Source organism: Lepisma saccharinum, chromosome 13, assembly GCF_977018435.1.
Source record: "Lepisma saccharinum chromosome 13, izLepSacc3.1, whole genome shotgun sequence".
Classification (NCBI taxonomy): Eukaryota; Metazoa; Arthropoda; class Insecta; order Zygentoma; family Lepismatidae; genus Lepisma; species Lepisma saccharinum.
In genome coordinates, this window is record NC_139241.1 from 63,777,558 (window position 1) to 63,793,425 (window position 15,868).

General features: G+C 36.8%; 1 protein-coding gene across 1 annotated transcript in view; it reads right to left on the reverse strand.

The window, feature by feature from the left end:
- Positions 1 to 15,868, reverse strand: part of LOC145997000 (uncharacterized) — a 72,538-nt gene that overhangs the window by 32,506 nt on the left and 24,164 nt on the right. The window contains exon 4 of the mRNA XM_083133613.1: positions 8,101 to 8,406. Coding sequence (XP_082989739.1) covers positions 8,101 to 8,406 — 306 coding nt within the window. The remainder of the gene's footprint in view (positions 1 to 8,100; positions 8,407 to 15,868) is intronic.

Genomic DNA, 15,868 nt, shown 5'->3' on the forward strand with positions numbered 1-15,868 from the left:
TAAATGTGTGTGTGTGTGTGTGTGTGTGTGTGTGTGGGTGTGGGTGTGGTTGTGTGTAGCGTGCCTGCGCGTGTATAAAAGAGAATATATGTGCATTTACCAGAGTGTGGTCTTACATAAATTGATACAAACAGCAATATAGAACCTGATAGAATAGGAAATAGTAAAAGATAAGGTTTTTAACATGCCAAAGTAATTAGTTTAGTTTGTTAATTATAAGAAACATAAGTTAATTACAAGAAATATAAATGAAATGCGCTAAATAAGTACAATTGTTTGGTTTGAAGGTAGTGAATATATCGGAAAATGTGCAAACGTTTGCATTATAACCAGTGAATTAAACAACGTTTGCGTTAGAATAGCACAAAATAGCATACTTATTAGATTAATAACAAACTTTCTGATGCAGTAAAATATTGACTAGGGCTGAATGATTCAATTACTGTAAAATATTAGTCTCAGATTGAAGTAAATAAAGTGTAAACAATACCCTTTGTTTGTAAAATAGGGTTGTTAATTCCTCTGATAGCAGAAATATCAACTTGTACACATTAATTTGAGAGTTTTAGCAATATTTGTCCTGAAATGGATATAAATGTAACTTGTTAAGCGTGCCAAATACGAAATATTTAAGAAACAGTACAGTATAACCTCAATTTTGAAAGCTAACAGTACTCTAGTGTTTCTACATAGGCGTCTGTAGTGGTAAAATACATCCAGTCCTTAAGATTTTTGGCCATCCATTCATCCTCAGCGTCACGATTAGTCACAAAAGCAAAAGAAGCGAAATCTTGTGGTTGATATAATTTCTACTTTTCATGCAATCACCTACACTATAGTACTAAGTTTAGTGAATTTAGGCGTCTTCCTGATTGGTCTGTTAAAGTTAGTAATCAATAAAAATATGCTTACATAGAAAAAATCCTGAAATAGTAGGATTCTCAAAAGTATGTACAATCAGTGTTCTTGCTACATTTAGCACCTAATAAAGTATAAATTGAAGTCTAGTTAGTGTTGGGCTGTAAAATATTTTGGTACCTGTAGTTACTTGAAATAGCAAATATTGGCTGAGTAACTGGTAAAGCACTCAAAAAATCAACTTCGTTTCCTCGTAGTACTCTCTGAAAGTGCTTCTTGCACGCTAATAAGGCTCTGGCGTGTGTTCCTATGCCTCCTACTAGCCTCTGTAAAATTCATATTGACCAGTGCTTAACCATTCAACATGCTGTAGAGCCTAAGCTTTAAGCTTCAGTCAGTGGAATTTAGTTCTCAGGGACATATAGTGATTGTAGAATAAAAAAGAAGCCTCGAATAATACAGCATAACAGATACAAATAACCCCTGGTGTTAATCAAACACTCAAAAAGTCAATAGTACTTGAAACGTACCCAGAATAAAAGACTATAAGGGTAAATAGCATGGTAAGAAAAGTTTGGCAAGTGGACATAGAGCCACGTAGTCATCTGCTAACATCGACTTGTCCTGTGATTTGTCATTATATTGTTAAGTAGTTATATTTAAGGGAAGAAAGAAACAATATTAATAAACATTCAGTTATAGTACTCTTGGTAAAGGGGTTTCAGTGCTTAGAGACATAATAATTTTAGTTACAGTAAAAGTTTGGTCTCTTATAAGTGCAAAAAAAGTACAAATATTAAACATTTCATACAGTTTATCTAGTAAGCAAAAGCAAAAATACAATAACTGGGCAACATACTTAAAAATTAAGCAAGCCGTGATATTCTAGTGGCCCATAATAAGTCTAAAATATACTCGAAAATACTCTGACATAAGATTGGCGATTATCTGAGATCAAAATTTTCAAGCTTTCTCTCATGCATAAAGTGGCTCTAGGAATCACTCAGCCTCAATAAAAATGGAAACATGCAGTAAAAGCACTTGGAGAGTTGTGGAGATCACATCATATGAAAAACATGCAAGAACAAGAATATATGGAACCCTACTCATATATTTAGGAAACTTTACCTACCCTAACAGTAAGAAAATACCGAGGAAACTCTAAAATAAACAAACTTTCCTACGAAGCAAACCAAAAATACCGTAGTGGAAGTCAATAAACCCTAACAACAACAACAAGATTCAACAACTCCATCAAAACAAAAACAACAACAATAATAATAATAATACTAATAATAATAGTAATAATAAAGTTTGTTGGTACAGTTTTACTTAAAAGTACTTCTTCCTTAGTGATTAGAGAAATTTTTTAAATAAAGAACAAAACTCAAAGTTAAGAATTAAAAATATAAGATACAAAAGGCAATAAATAGAAAAATTAATAAAAGAAGTTGAAAAAATTATCTTTGCAAGTCTAAACTGCAATAAACACTCCTGCCAGAATAGATGAAATTGTGATATTAGAGTAAAAAATGGAAATAAACTTTTAAAATAGCAAGTTAAAAGATGAAAAATGTCTTTGTGAGTCCAAAATTTAATAAAAAATGTTGCCTGAATAGAAGAAATTGTGATATTAGAGTAAGAAGTGGAAATAAACTTTTAAAATAACAAGTTAAAAGTTGAAAAATGACTTTGTGAGTCCAAAATTTAATAAAAAATGTTGCCTGAATAGAAGAAATTGTGATATTAGAGTAAAAAAATAAACCTAAATTTCAGCTAAAGTTGAAGAAACACAGTTTGTGTGTCTAAATTGCCATGCGAACTCTTGCTTGAATCGTTCAAATAGCGTTTTCTGAGTAAAAATACACAAAAAATGCGAAATATTGTCCCTAACGGTAAAAACATCTGGTCAATTTTACGTGAATCCTGATGTTTATAAGGCAATAATCAAATGGTCCGTGGTTCGCAACCCCGAAATAAAAGCAAATAGTGGATCGCATCCACTTTAACCTGTAGATACTGGAACTGAATGTTCCTAGTTCAGCCAAATTCCTTACGGTTTGGTCAAATAGTCTTTGCAATGTTACGAAAGGCGGCATAAATACCGCGTAGATTACTTCCACCAAATATAATTGGAACCTCAAAGAAAATCAATACTCGTGTGTAAACATTTGGCGACACTTGACTTCCATTCAACTTCGGAAAAAGGCCAAGCGATGAGGGCCGTAACAATGGAGAACCTTTCTTCCCCTCCCGGGTCCATGAACGCTCGCGGTTTGAGGGTGCCGATGAATGCAACCACATAACAGGTTCTTCCGTAACAGGTTAATATTAATAACATATCTTCTGTCCGCATACTTCGTTTGCATATAGGCTACATCGTACAATTTCTTCGCCTTTAAAGCGAACATGTGTTATAATATCTTCTACCTCCGATCGAACGCGTCGGCACCGGTTGAATACATGTAAATACGGATCCTTAATTATACCAAATATGACTCACCACCGACGCTAAAATGGCCGGACGTGGCGCCTTACAATAGGCCGAAAATGTCTTTTGTACATTAATGGAAAAAACCATTAATTCCAAGTTCCCACGTCTGTATAAAGCACCCATGACTCATATCCGGCAGAAACGCATATATAATATACAACAAAAGGTTAGCTTAGCCCGAAAACGGAATACATAATAGTGTCTTTTGTGCACTAATGGAAAACCATTAATTTCAAACTCACACGTGTGCATGAGTCATCGATGACTCATCTCCTCCTCCACCCCCGACACGAGCCGACACGTGGCGGTTGATTAAATAACAATAGCGTCACCCCTCGAAAATGAATAAAAAAGCCATTAATGTCAATTAATGGGTCTATTGTTAGCTCTTATCTAATTCCAATTCTACTCGCGACACTTATCGCTTGAGGATTTCACCAACAGAACGCTGGTCTGTGCTTCCCGTCATGCCGCTACGATGTGAAATGTTGCTCTTGATTCGTTCCTTTCCAAGCAACATGTGTCGCTTTGGTGTGAAATCCTCGTATCGTTGGTCGCGTGTCGCTTTAGTGTAAAATCTCCTTGAGGAAACGTTGCAGTCAGAGCTTGTGTCCCTACGGTTCGAAAGGCTGCATTGATTACAAACTGCTCGCTTTCAAGCGACTCTTGTGGTTTGTCGCCCCGGTATGAAATATCTCTCAGGATACTATTTATATTCTAATAACACAGAAAAATAAAACTCTAGTACACAATCCAACACCTGACGTCCGGAATCACTTTGCGATATTTCTTCTTGTGTTACGCATGCTATTTATTTATTAATTTTATTTTACTTTTCTTTCCAAATTAATGTCATTTCGTGACTGCAAATCACTCCACAAATATAACTGTTTCCATCAATTCACGTACCGCCTTTCAAGACAAACAAATCTACATAATATATTCCAAAAACTAACAAAGCCGCATTACTTTCATAAGAAAATTAGCACCGACATTGATCGCACTGCCATCTATGTTTCTCATCCGTCTGGGGGAAAAAGTATAGTATGTTTTCAAGACATCAATTGTCTATTTGGGTGCAGAATTTCTTAATGGGACGGCAATGGGTTCCTGTGCATATTATTGTTTTCCTATTGTAATGTATGTGAAATTTGCTAAATTTGTGAATTTTTGTTAAAACCATAACTATAAGGTGAGTGCTTGATGTTGAAGTCTTCATATTAGTCTATTTTATAATTTTTGGACTACACATAATATGAAAATACCTAAAATTTATCATTTTTAATATCAGATAAGCAAATTGAAATATGTACGAGGGGAAGTCATTAAGTAACAGGAATTTTATTCTAAACTTCATGGAGATTTGTGCAGAACAAAAATTTGTATTGTCGTTACGGTCAAGCAGTATGCGTCTGCACAGTAGCTCGTACAACATGGCTCCCCACTGTTGACTTGCACCGTAGAAGAGCAACGAAGTGCTATTCATTTTTTGTGGTCAGAGGGAGTGAAATGAAGGTTCAGTACGGAGACAATTGTTTAAGTCAGCGAAGAGTGCACAAAATTAACGGATTCGCTGGTCGATCTGCTGTTTCACGGCCTCAGTTGCCACGCAAACTGGCCTCTGGTGTTCATGACTGATATTTCGTATTCCGTCTTTAAACCTTTCCACAATTGTCTCCGTAGTTTTTGTCATCTTGATAGGTGCAATTAATAAACAAAAAACGTTAAAAATCTGAATCCTAAAGGTTCAAAAATATTATTTTATTGGTTGATTTGAGATGGAATGACCCATTCAGATTTTTATTCAACGGAGTAAAGATGTGCGTGGAAAGTGGCAACCTCGCACTCAGCGATGTCCGTTGAACCGTGGAAACTACGGTCTGTCACTGCGAGTCAATGCGGTGTTGCCACGTTTCACGTACATCTTTACTCCGTTGAATAAAACTCTATATAAAATCGGTTTCGCAATGTGAATTAATAATGATAATGGATTTTAAAAACAGATGCAAAGAGCTTCAAAACAAGACCAATATTGTATTTGTAGGACAACCCAGTATTAAGAAAAAGTTGTTTCGCAAAATTGATATGAACGGATTTTTGACAAATTTTAAAAATCTGAAAATTAAGAATTGTGTTTAAAACCTTTCTGCCTGCACTGTATTAAAATTTTATCACGATCCGACCACCTGTTTTTTTTTATTTATAGAATTTCATAGGGAGCGATCGTTTGCAAAACTTAAGAAAACGACACTTTTTTCTTCAGACGACGATAAAATTACAAGACTCGAAAAAAAATTGGTTAGGATAGATTAACACAGAATTGAATAAGCTAAATTTTGAGGCAACTCGATTTTATGTAGGTCCACTGGTTAACTTTTAAATGGAGTCAAAACTCCAGTATCTATAATCTTTAATCCGACAGCAGTGCAGTTCGAAAGCGCCAATTAAAAGATCAATCGTGCCGGCACCATGCAGAACGCAATATTGCACACTTGTTCGCTTGTTGGAAATCATGGAAGTCGAAAGTCAGCCAGCTGTTGGTTGTACAGGAAATGTAAGTGTAAGTACTTGTTAAAATGCTACGTGAGAGGTTAAGTGTTTATAATGCGGGAAAACAATTTCTTTCTTTCAACACAATCGTAAGCGGAATCTGTGAAAACTTTAAAGAGCAGTAGTTATATCATATTTCTATTATTTATAACGTGAATAAGCTACACGCCGAGTCATGTGTGTCGACGGAAAAATTAGGTGGTGTCTTAAACTCTTGCATGTAGACATGTCGTTTATTTGGCATCATTGCATCCATTTGTTCTAGCTACTCATCGTATTAGGCGCTGCAGTCGAAGTGTAATTCGAAACATTTTCGCTTCGAGTCCAAGGCTTCAAAACTGAACTGCGAGACCATTCTCGAAGGATGTTCGCTTCAAGTACGGTCTTGCAGCTTTCACACACGGCCAAAGAATGTACGAAGGTCATCCAGAAAAAAGAAACATTTTGGTGTAAAACACATGTGTGAAAAAAATTTATGGTAAAGAAGCTACATACCTGACTCTACTTTTCCACATATTCGCCATAGCCATTCAAGCACTTATCATAGCGTGATTCCGTTTGTTGATTGTACTTGGTTTCCGCCAATGCATTCAACCATGTAGTGACAGCGTCTTTTAGGTCATCAGCCGTGGTGAAGTGGCATTCATCACGTCATTACCGCACACTTCCGTTATTTGATTGTGGATTTCACCGGCACAAACTTTTCTCGCATCCAGAAACCTTATCACGCTCCGCACCTCAGACTTGGCAGGATTCTCAATTTTCTCGCACATGTTCAGGGCTCACGCCTTGATATCGTACACGTCTGCACCGTCTCGCTGCTTGACTCAAACTGAGGGGGCGTAGGTCATGAACTCAAAGGACGCTGTCACTGCATGGTTGAATACATTGGCAGCAACCGAGTACAATGACTATATATACAAACCGGTATCACGCTATGATAAGTGCTTGAATAGGTATGGCGAATATGTGGAATAGTAGAGTAAGGCATGCAGTTTCTGTACCATAATTGTTTTGGTGCATGTCATTTGTCGTTTGCGTTTTATACCAACACGTTCCTTTCTTTCTGGATAACACTCGTATTTATTAATGCAAGGCTTTATTGTGTGCGAATAAATTTAGCATCAGTGCAAGGCTATTCGCGATTAAAATTACCACCTGAGCGCTAGAGTCGCTTCCAATATGGCCGCTCTATGTAGGATAAATATTTGTTTACATTCAGTAGTAGTACGTAATAGCAGCATGTTGTCGTGGCTGGTATGGAAGAAGCGTTTAATTACGCGTTATTTTTAAATATTGCGAATGCGATGTGAAATCCAGGAATTATAACGAAGGTGTAGCTGTGCTGAGAACGAAGCATTTAATTATGATAGGCAAAAATAACACTGAAAACGCAGACGAAACTAATGTATACACACTGGTTCTTCAAAGCAATGCTGTTTCATCTGCACCTCACGTTGTAACTGTGACTCTCAGAAATGGTTTGAAAATATAGCAATTCACCTGTATTTGCAAAGCTTGAGCAGAATAAAAATGTAAACATACCGTTGCAGTTCTCCCAAAGAGGCAGGCTGCTTTAATAATAACACAGGATAATAAAAATAGAATTCACAATTTCATCGAGACTATCTTAACTGAAAAAAGGACTTACTGAATGTAACAGCGACATTAGCATGTCGATTTTCTTTTTCTGATTACCTCTATGATTACAGACATTAATTAATTAATTCTCAAACTATTTTCATCTACGCACTTAATTGATTTGCACCTGTTCCAAATTTCATACATTACATTGTTTTGGAAAAAAGTTTTATTCGTGAAAAACAATTTAAAACTTTACTTTCATGGTAATGGAATCATCTCTCGTCAAATAAAGTGAACAGATTCGTGCATTCTTAGTAATTTCCTTGCCGCATTTCAATGTTATCCTCCATGTCAATCTTCTGCCAATCAATTCTGTTTTCCCTGATTTATTTACAAATTTCATTTTGTTTATTCGGGGTGGGAACACATGTAAACGTTTCACTTGTCCTGACCCACACAACGATTTAGAGCAAAAAAACTGAACAGTAGACGTTACTCTTTCGAACATTTCTCATGCGTTGAACGATTTCAATACAACATAGTATCCTACATAGAGTAGTTCTTGAAAATCCCACCAGATGGCATATCGGATAATTTTAATCGCGAATACTCACAGCAGGCGTCCTGATTTTCAGCGAGGTCCCGTTCATGTCTCTTCTCCTGGTCCAGATGGGGATCTTCGAGAGGACCCAACGCTCTCCAGGGGCCTTGCGTCCTATTTCGTTGACGGTGATGGAGTCCTTGGGGTTCCAGGCGTACACCTCCTCCATGCGGTACTCCAAGTCGCGAGCCCCCTTCGTCACCACGTAGAAGCCGACCATCGGCTTCATCCTCCTCTTCAGTTTTGTCAGGTCAGGCAGTTCAGCGTTCTCGGGGAAAACACCAACAGTCACGAGCGTTGGGTACTCCTGTATCAGTATCTGAAAGAATCCATTGGGCGATTTGGTTAACGTTAAGTCTGTAACCGGACAGGGGCACGTTGCTTTCTCGCATTTTCAATATACATTCCTCACAAAAAGTTTGTAATTAGGTACAACAAGCATAGAATATTATTATGTTTGGCAATAAGTAGTTGTATTTACAATAGGATGAGCACCACTTATAAGTGTAGAAAAGAAGAGGTTATTTGATTAAACAGCCGATTTGCCTACACTTAAAACAATGTCAAGAGGGGCTTATACCCCAATTCTTCAAGTGTGATATGCTCTTAATTTTAAGAATTCTGGATTCTAGTGTAGAAGAGAAGAAGCCTCAACAGACAGATTTGCCTACACTTAAAACTATGCCAAGTTCCCATATGATCTTATTGTTTACAGTGTGTTTTTCTGTCAAAATCCCAGGAATTGAATTCTAGTGTAGAAATGGTGAGCCCCCCCCTCAGATTGATTCTGCCATGTGTACAAAGGCTAAATTTCTCAGTTTGTTGTCTATAAGCTTGTCAAAAATATGCCTACCTTGATATTGTATTGGCTATACTTGAAATTAAGCGAAAAATACTTATATTCTCATAGCAAAACTTCCCGATCAATACAATAGGACAAGAGCGGGGCATGCATAATTAATTGCCTGCATGTTCTTCTAATCTTTTGATCAGTCACATGTCCCGGCCAACAATAAATCATACATGCCAGCAGATATAATCTACACTGTGCCTTTTCAGGGAAAATTACATGTCATCCATCATGGGACTCAAAGAGAAATTCTTAGTAAAGGGAATATTGGCCTCTTTCTGTATGCCTGGGAGATTATATCTGCTGGCATGCAAGACATATAATCTATACTCTGCTCTTTCATGTTTCAGAGAAAATTGCTAGCATAGCAGATATAATCTCTAATTTACTGGAAGAGCAGAGAACTTCACTCTTCCATGCTCGAGCTAATTCAAGTTTTGCCTTCTTGTATTAATATATACCGAGAGAGAGTTACAAGAATATTTATTCCACAATTCCAAGTCCCACTTTGAATTGTATTTCAGCTTCCTTGCAATAGGCAGACATAATTCCATGGCTTATATGAATCAAGAGGCCCTCTAGGTTACAAACCTGGTAGAGTGTATAGGCCTTCCTGACGGCAAAATGTTGGTATTATTGCCTTGTAATCAAGGGGATTCTGTGTTTGAGTCGGCCCTCTAGAATTGCTCTGTGACTCTCTCATTTCTTACATCATAAACATATGATTTTTCCCCTATGAGAATAACACTACATATGGTGTCATCAGGTAATGCCTCATGGAATTCACAGATAATTTTAATGTTTGTCCTGTCATTAACCACAACTTGTTTTCTTTTTGAAGTGTTGATGACAAACATGGGCCTCTGTGCTTTGAATTCATCTGGTGTGTAATACATGTCAGTATTGCCAGTAGTGACCCTTTTGTCTGATGTAAATGCCTCATATAATTTGAGGAAATCATCCTTGGACATGTCTAAATTATAATTTTCTCTAGGAAATACCTCATTTCTGCCATTTTTAAGATATATGTTCTTGATGTTGCAGCTATCAAATTTACTTGAATTTTTTCCCTGATTATTGTGTCTTCCAGTCTGAAACAGTACCACCACAAAATCCGGCATGTCGTATTGTATACTGGAGAATGAATTTGTAGCATCAAACTCATAATAGGTACCAGTTGCGGGCTTCTGTACACATTGATATGTATAAAATTGTAAAGGAACCTGTGGATTTTTTATTATATCTGCTTTGTATTTAAGAGCATAACTGGCTTCATATTCAACAACCGGGATTCTTAGCTCCATAGTCTGAATAATGCACTTGCCCTCATCAGGTAGGGTATTAGGCAGAGCTTCCCATGTGGAGTTTATTGCACTGTACCTCATCAAAGCATTATTATCATTTGCAGCTCTTCTAAATGTGATTCTTAAACCACCATTCCACATAATATCTTTGTAATCTGAGAAGAATCCTGGCAATAGGCGCATGGGGAACAGCACTGTGTGGCTTTTAGATAATATTTTATCACCAGCCTCAAATCCACCTATTTTGTAGTAAGAAGCCTCGGTTTTGGATAATTTTAGTGTGGCCAAAGCTGTGGAGGTAATGCCGGGATAATCTACTCTGTTTATAACAACACCATGCTTTCTGATCTCAATTTCAGAGAACAGATGTGGCACAAAATTGTCTACAAGTCTTATATTTGAATTTGCCGGATAATCTGTACCATCGAGTTTTACAACATCAAATTTGATGTATAGATCTGCTCTGTGGGGGTGTATAAAGCCATCCCCTACATCAAGATCAACCTCAATCTCTGTGTTGGGTTGATTTAAATTTGCAAATGTCCTCCTGTTTGGGGGGAATGATTGTAGCTCATAACTCTCAATATTTTCCATTTTCTTCTTGTATGTATTTTTATTTAAATATTAATCTCTATGATTGCAGTTGTTGTGGCTCCAGCAAAATCAACTAATTCTTCTTTTTCATTAGTGACCATCAACTCAATGTAATCTATTCTATTATGACACACAGGAAAATATAATATTGGGGATGGATTGTAGATGATGGGCTCCATTAATTCAGAATTAGGTTTGAATGTTGCAATGATGCCAGTTTGTTTGTGAGTGCCTATGCCATTTGATTTGGTGATCATACCCTCGGCCACATTACAGTGAATATTTAGAGTCTCTATGGCTAAGAATTTAGGTATATTAATAGCAGTGTGTTTGATGGCCGCTTCAAGTTTTGTGTTGTTCTCAAATCCTAACAGCTCTCCTATAGTACCCAGATCCACTGTTTCTGTGGCAGATACAATTTTTACTCTGTGAGTGACAGAATTTTGAGTTAATACTATACCTCTGGGTAACTGAGCATTTAGAGTGGACAGATTATATTGCCCTGGAGTGATGACAATTTTTTGATCACCAACTGCAATTGTGTTGTTGTGGTGTGTAATATTAGGGATCAAGTACATGCCATTGGGATACACTATGTCATCATGTAATCTGAGTTTCAATATTGAATTTTGGCTGGTGAGATGGAATACCCCCATGATGTTTTAGATACCACAGGGCCTTTTGATGGTTTATTTATTTGAGACATATATCTAAGAACAGATAAACACAAATGTCCGCAATTAACATCTTTGAAGTTTTGAACACGGGCATTATTGTAATAAAGATTAGCTGATTTTAGATATTTTACTAAATTTTCAGGTGGAACACCTCCAAATGAATCAAACACAAATGCCTCATTTTTTAAATATTTAAGATAACAGATCCAGTGAGTGCCCTGATTTTTGTACTTATCCAAATTAACAATGCCACACTCTTTGTTGAGTGGTTGTTCTGGCAAAGAATCAGACATGTACACACCTCTAAAATGTTTGATGCCCAGTGGCTTGATTAAAGCTTCAATATCTTGGTTTGTAAGCGGCTCTTGTTTTTTTTAAACTTATTCATGGCTTTCTTAACACCTTTGCCTTGTTTCTCCATGGCCTGGTTATGGCGCTTCAATTCATCTAATTCTGCCCTATTCTTCTTGGCATCTATTACTGTTTTTGCTATGGCAGCTGATCCCCCAGCCAAGCTCCCAACAGCCCCGAGAGCAGCTAAGATGGCAGGGATAGTAAATATAAATCCACCTACATGTGATTTTTTCCTGGATTGCTGTAATTTTTTTAATTGAGGGGTACTAAGTAACAATTTCATACCATGGCCCTTTGCAATACAAGAATTTTTTTCTTGCGCTGCTTTTTGGTCAAAAGGCTATCAATAGTTTTAAGAGATTTAAGACCTGCATAAGGTATTTGATACATAACACCCATGGCCTTCATCCTAGGTTTATTATATACATATTCACAACCCCCACCCCAGTTTTTGTTTGGTGTTCATAGCTATGGTGGTCCCCAATGCTTATTTTTTCACTTAAAGAAGCATCTTTGCTTACAAATCTACCAAATGCAGCCTCTTCTAATTTCTTGTCTGCAACATGTCTCTTGTCAAGATCAGAATGTGTGTTGTATGCTATGTCATGGTCTCTACAAGCAGCATCTAGGGTATTAACACCAGGATCACCTCTGTTTAATCTATGATCTAATTTTGTGCCTGGACCACAATACTGATAGCCTGGAATGTGTAGTTCAAATGGCAGCTTGTTTATAATGTCATTAACAAGCCCCCGACCCTCAGAAATATTCCAAAATTTAGGTGGTAGAGTATTAATAATTTTTATAAGATATCCAATCCCCTTAGTGTCATTCACTATAAACTTAGACAATTTGGTGCTTATCATGTCCATAATTCCAACCTTTTCATTGTAAAAATTGTGGTTGCCAGCATTTTCCTCCCCAGCTATCACCAATAACCTATCTACAAGTTTCCTGACATCATCAACCCACACAAATTCTTTAGGCAGGGTGTTGTATTGTTTGATTCCACTGCCAGTCTTGATCTGTGACCATATGGGCTTGATTAAATTGTTGTATTTTGCTCCACTGCTAGACTTGACTCTTTTTTGTGTGGGATCATTGTTATGGTATAGAGCATCTGATTTTATTAATATTTCTTTGTAATATTCATAATCTTGATCTGTATAGCTGCCAGGCCTTTTCCTAGTCATCAGTTCCCACAATCCAGGTGTTCCAGGATACTTAACAAAAGCACCTTTTTCTCCAAGACGAGATTCTGAATATACAATTGGATCATCTCCCATAAATGTTACTCTGAAATTGCCAATTCTATGTATGATGCTACCATCACGCTCTGTGTCAGCATATAAGCCAAATACCTCATCTTTATTGTCTTTAGGTGTGCTTAAATATTTTTGAGCAAGAAGACCCAATTCAATAGGATCCTGAGTAGCTTCAATTCTTCGAGGAGCAATAGGACTAGGTGTATGAATACTAGAAAGTGGGGTGAATGGATAATCTAATATGTTTCTTGCAGCTACAGGTACAAGCTCTGTGAGCAAATTTTGATTTTCCTCTGTAACAGTTTTGATATTTTTACCTAATTCACCAATAGCATCAATAATAGGCTGTTCTGTGCGCTTGTGTTGCTCATAAAAACCTCGGTTCTCTGATTTCCATCCCTTAAATCTTTTTACAAGATAATCTCTTAATTTAAGATCATCAATGATTGGCCTTTTCATGGTTATTTATTTATGCTTCAATGTCTAGAAAATTGTTGATTTTATTTCTATATTTACCACTATTGGGTTTTCTTGTTATATCAATTGTGACAAACCCATACCTGTCCTGGTTCCAGCACTTGCTGCAAATCTTGGAAAAATCATTGTAGCTCAAGTCCCCACCTACATATTCATCATGTATGTGTTTGAGGTTGGTGTGGTCTTGATGAAACACACATATAAAATTGCTGTTGTCTCGGATCAGCTGCTTCGGAATTTTAGAAAAAGTCTGTGCCAGGTAGAAGCAATCAATGTTTTTGTGTCGGCCCTGTGTAAAAAAATTTCTAACCTTGTTTTGATTATCCAGTATAATGTCATCAAACACAACAACAGAATTATCGAGACATTCATGAAGTGGCTTAACATCTGATTCAAAAGAGGCAATATCCAATCCATCATATAGCTTCATCAGCTGCTGATATTTTAATTGTTCCAAGCTCTTAGAGAAGATATACAAGTGCCTGTTTTTCCAGTCTAACCAGTTGGGTTCCAATAAAAAATTATCAATCATTAGTGTAGTTTTACCACAAGCCGATGGCCCAACAATAAGACATCTAATATTATCAGGCAGCAACTTGCCATTTCTCTTATTCTGCTGTTCAGGCTCTGGCAGCCTCTTTATAACATCCCAGGTGTTCATATTATCACTTTGTTTGCATCGATCCAGCTGTTTTCCGGATGACCTAGCCATTTGACAAATAACTTGTTGCCTTTTCTGCGGATGATTTTTTCTATGAGATATGTGTCAGGCTGTTTAGTTTTGCTGAGCTCTTCTTCATAGAACCTGCCTTTGAGAATTTCTCCTCGGTGGTCTTTTATTATATATGTGTTAAGGGTCCCAGGTTTAACTTGAACCACTGTAAATAATTCAGTGCTCCAGTTTCTTGTAAAACCTCTTTTGAATAAGTGCTTATATTTGCTGATTCTTACTTGATCACCCACCCTGTATTTGGCTTTTCTTGTTGTTGGCTGGTATCTAGGATAATAAACAGTCCTGATCAATTTTTGCTCATCAGATGAAGTTACTTCAGAGGGTTTCATGTTGATTGTGGAATGGACAGAGTTGTTATATTTTTGTAGAAGTTCTGGAAGAATACTGAACCATTTATAATTACCTTGAAGTGTGAATTGTTTATACATATGATTTTTTAAGGTTCTGTTGAATCTCTCTACAATTGAGGCCTTGAGATCACTGTAACTCGAGTAATGTTGTATTGCCTGGCTTTTAATAAATTGTTAAAACACTGAATTATAAAATTCTTTGCCATTATCTGTTTGTAGATATCGTGGTGATCTTCCACTCTGATTGATGATTGTCCTGAAGGCTTTTGTAACACATGCTCCAGTTTTGATTTGAGTGGCACAGCCCAGGCAAATTTTGAAAATGTATCTATGACAGTGAGTAGATATTTGTAGCCCTTGTTGATTTTGTCTAAGTTTTTCAGCTGTCTCCCATGAGGGGCCATTTCAACCAAGTCAGACTGCCATAAATCATCTATGCCTTTTTGTGACTACTGGCAGTCTCTTATAATTATGTCTGGCTTGTCTGTGTAATTCATCAACAATAATTTGTCTAGACATAATATGTAAACAAGAATATTGCAACTATGGGATGTTCAGCAGCTGATACTACAGGATTTTCTAAATATAATTTGTCTCCTATTTGTATATGAAATTCCAGAGAGCCATCATCTTCAACATATGATGTTTCTAATGTATTGGGATCTGTAAAATCCTCTAACTCTACACTGGTGATTTTTGCTTTGTTGTCAGCATTTGTTATTGATAAGGTGGGGTAGTGGTGTGCCTGTGGTTGAAGCCAATATTTGATCTTGATTGGTCTCAATGTGCCCCCAACAAAAAATTGGTAATAAAATTGTGCAGGGGACAGCATATATATTTTGCCTCCTGGTGTAAATGGTGAATCATATTCTTTGTTGGGGATCCTGTACAATTCAAGAATTACTGTATGTTTTGGATTCTCGATTATGCCTGTTATTTCTATTTCTGCTGTAAGCAATCTACTTGTTACAGATTCAAGGTGCTCATTGATGGTCCTAACAATCTCATCGTGCCCCGGCTTGATTCTTATGTCCACAGCAACTTTCTTGTATTGTTGCACAATTTCTTGTAGCTGGGTGGCAAAAACAGACAAAGCATTTGCTTGATTGGATTCCATGGTCCCTAGCTGTTGCTTGATATTAGCTACAATTTGCTGTAAATTTTCAACAACTGCCAA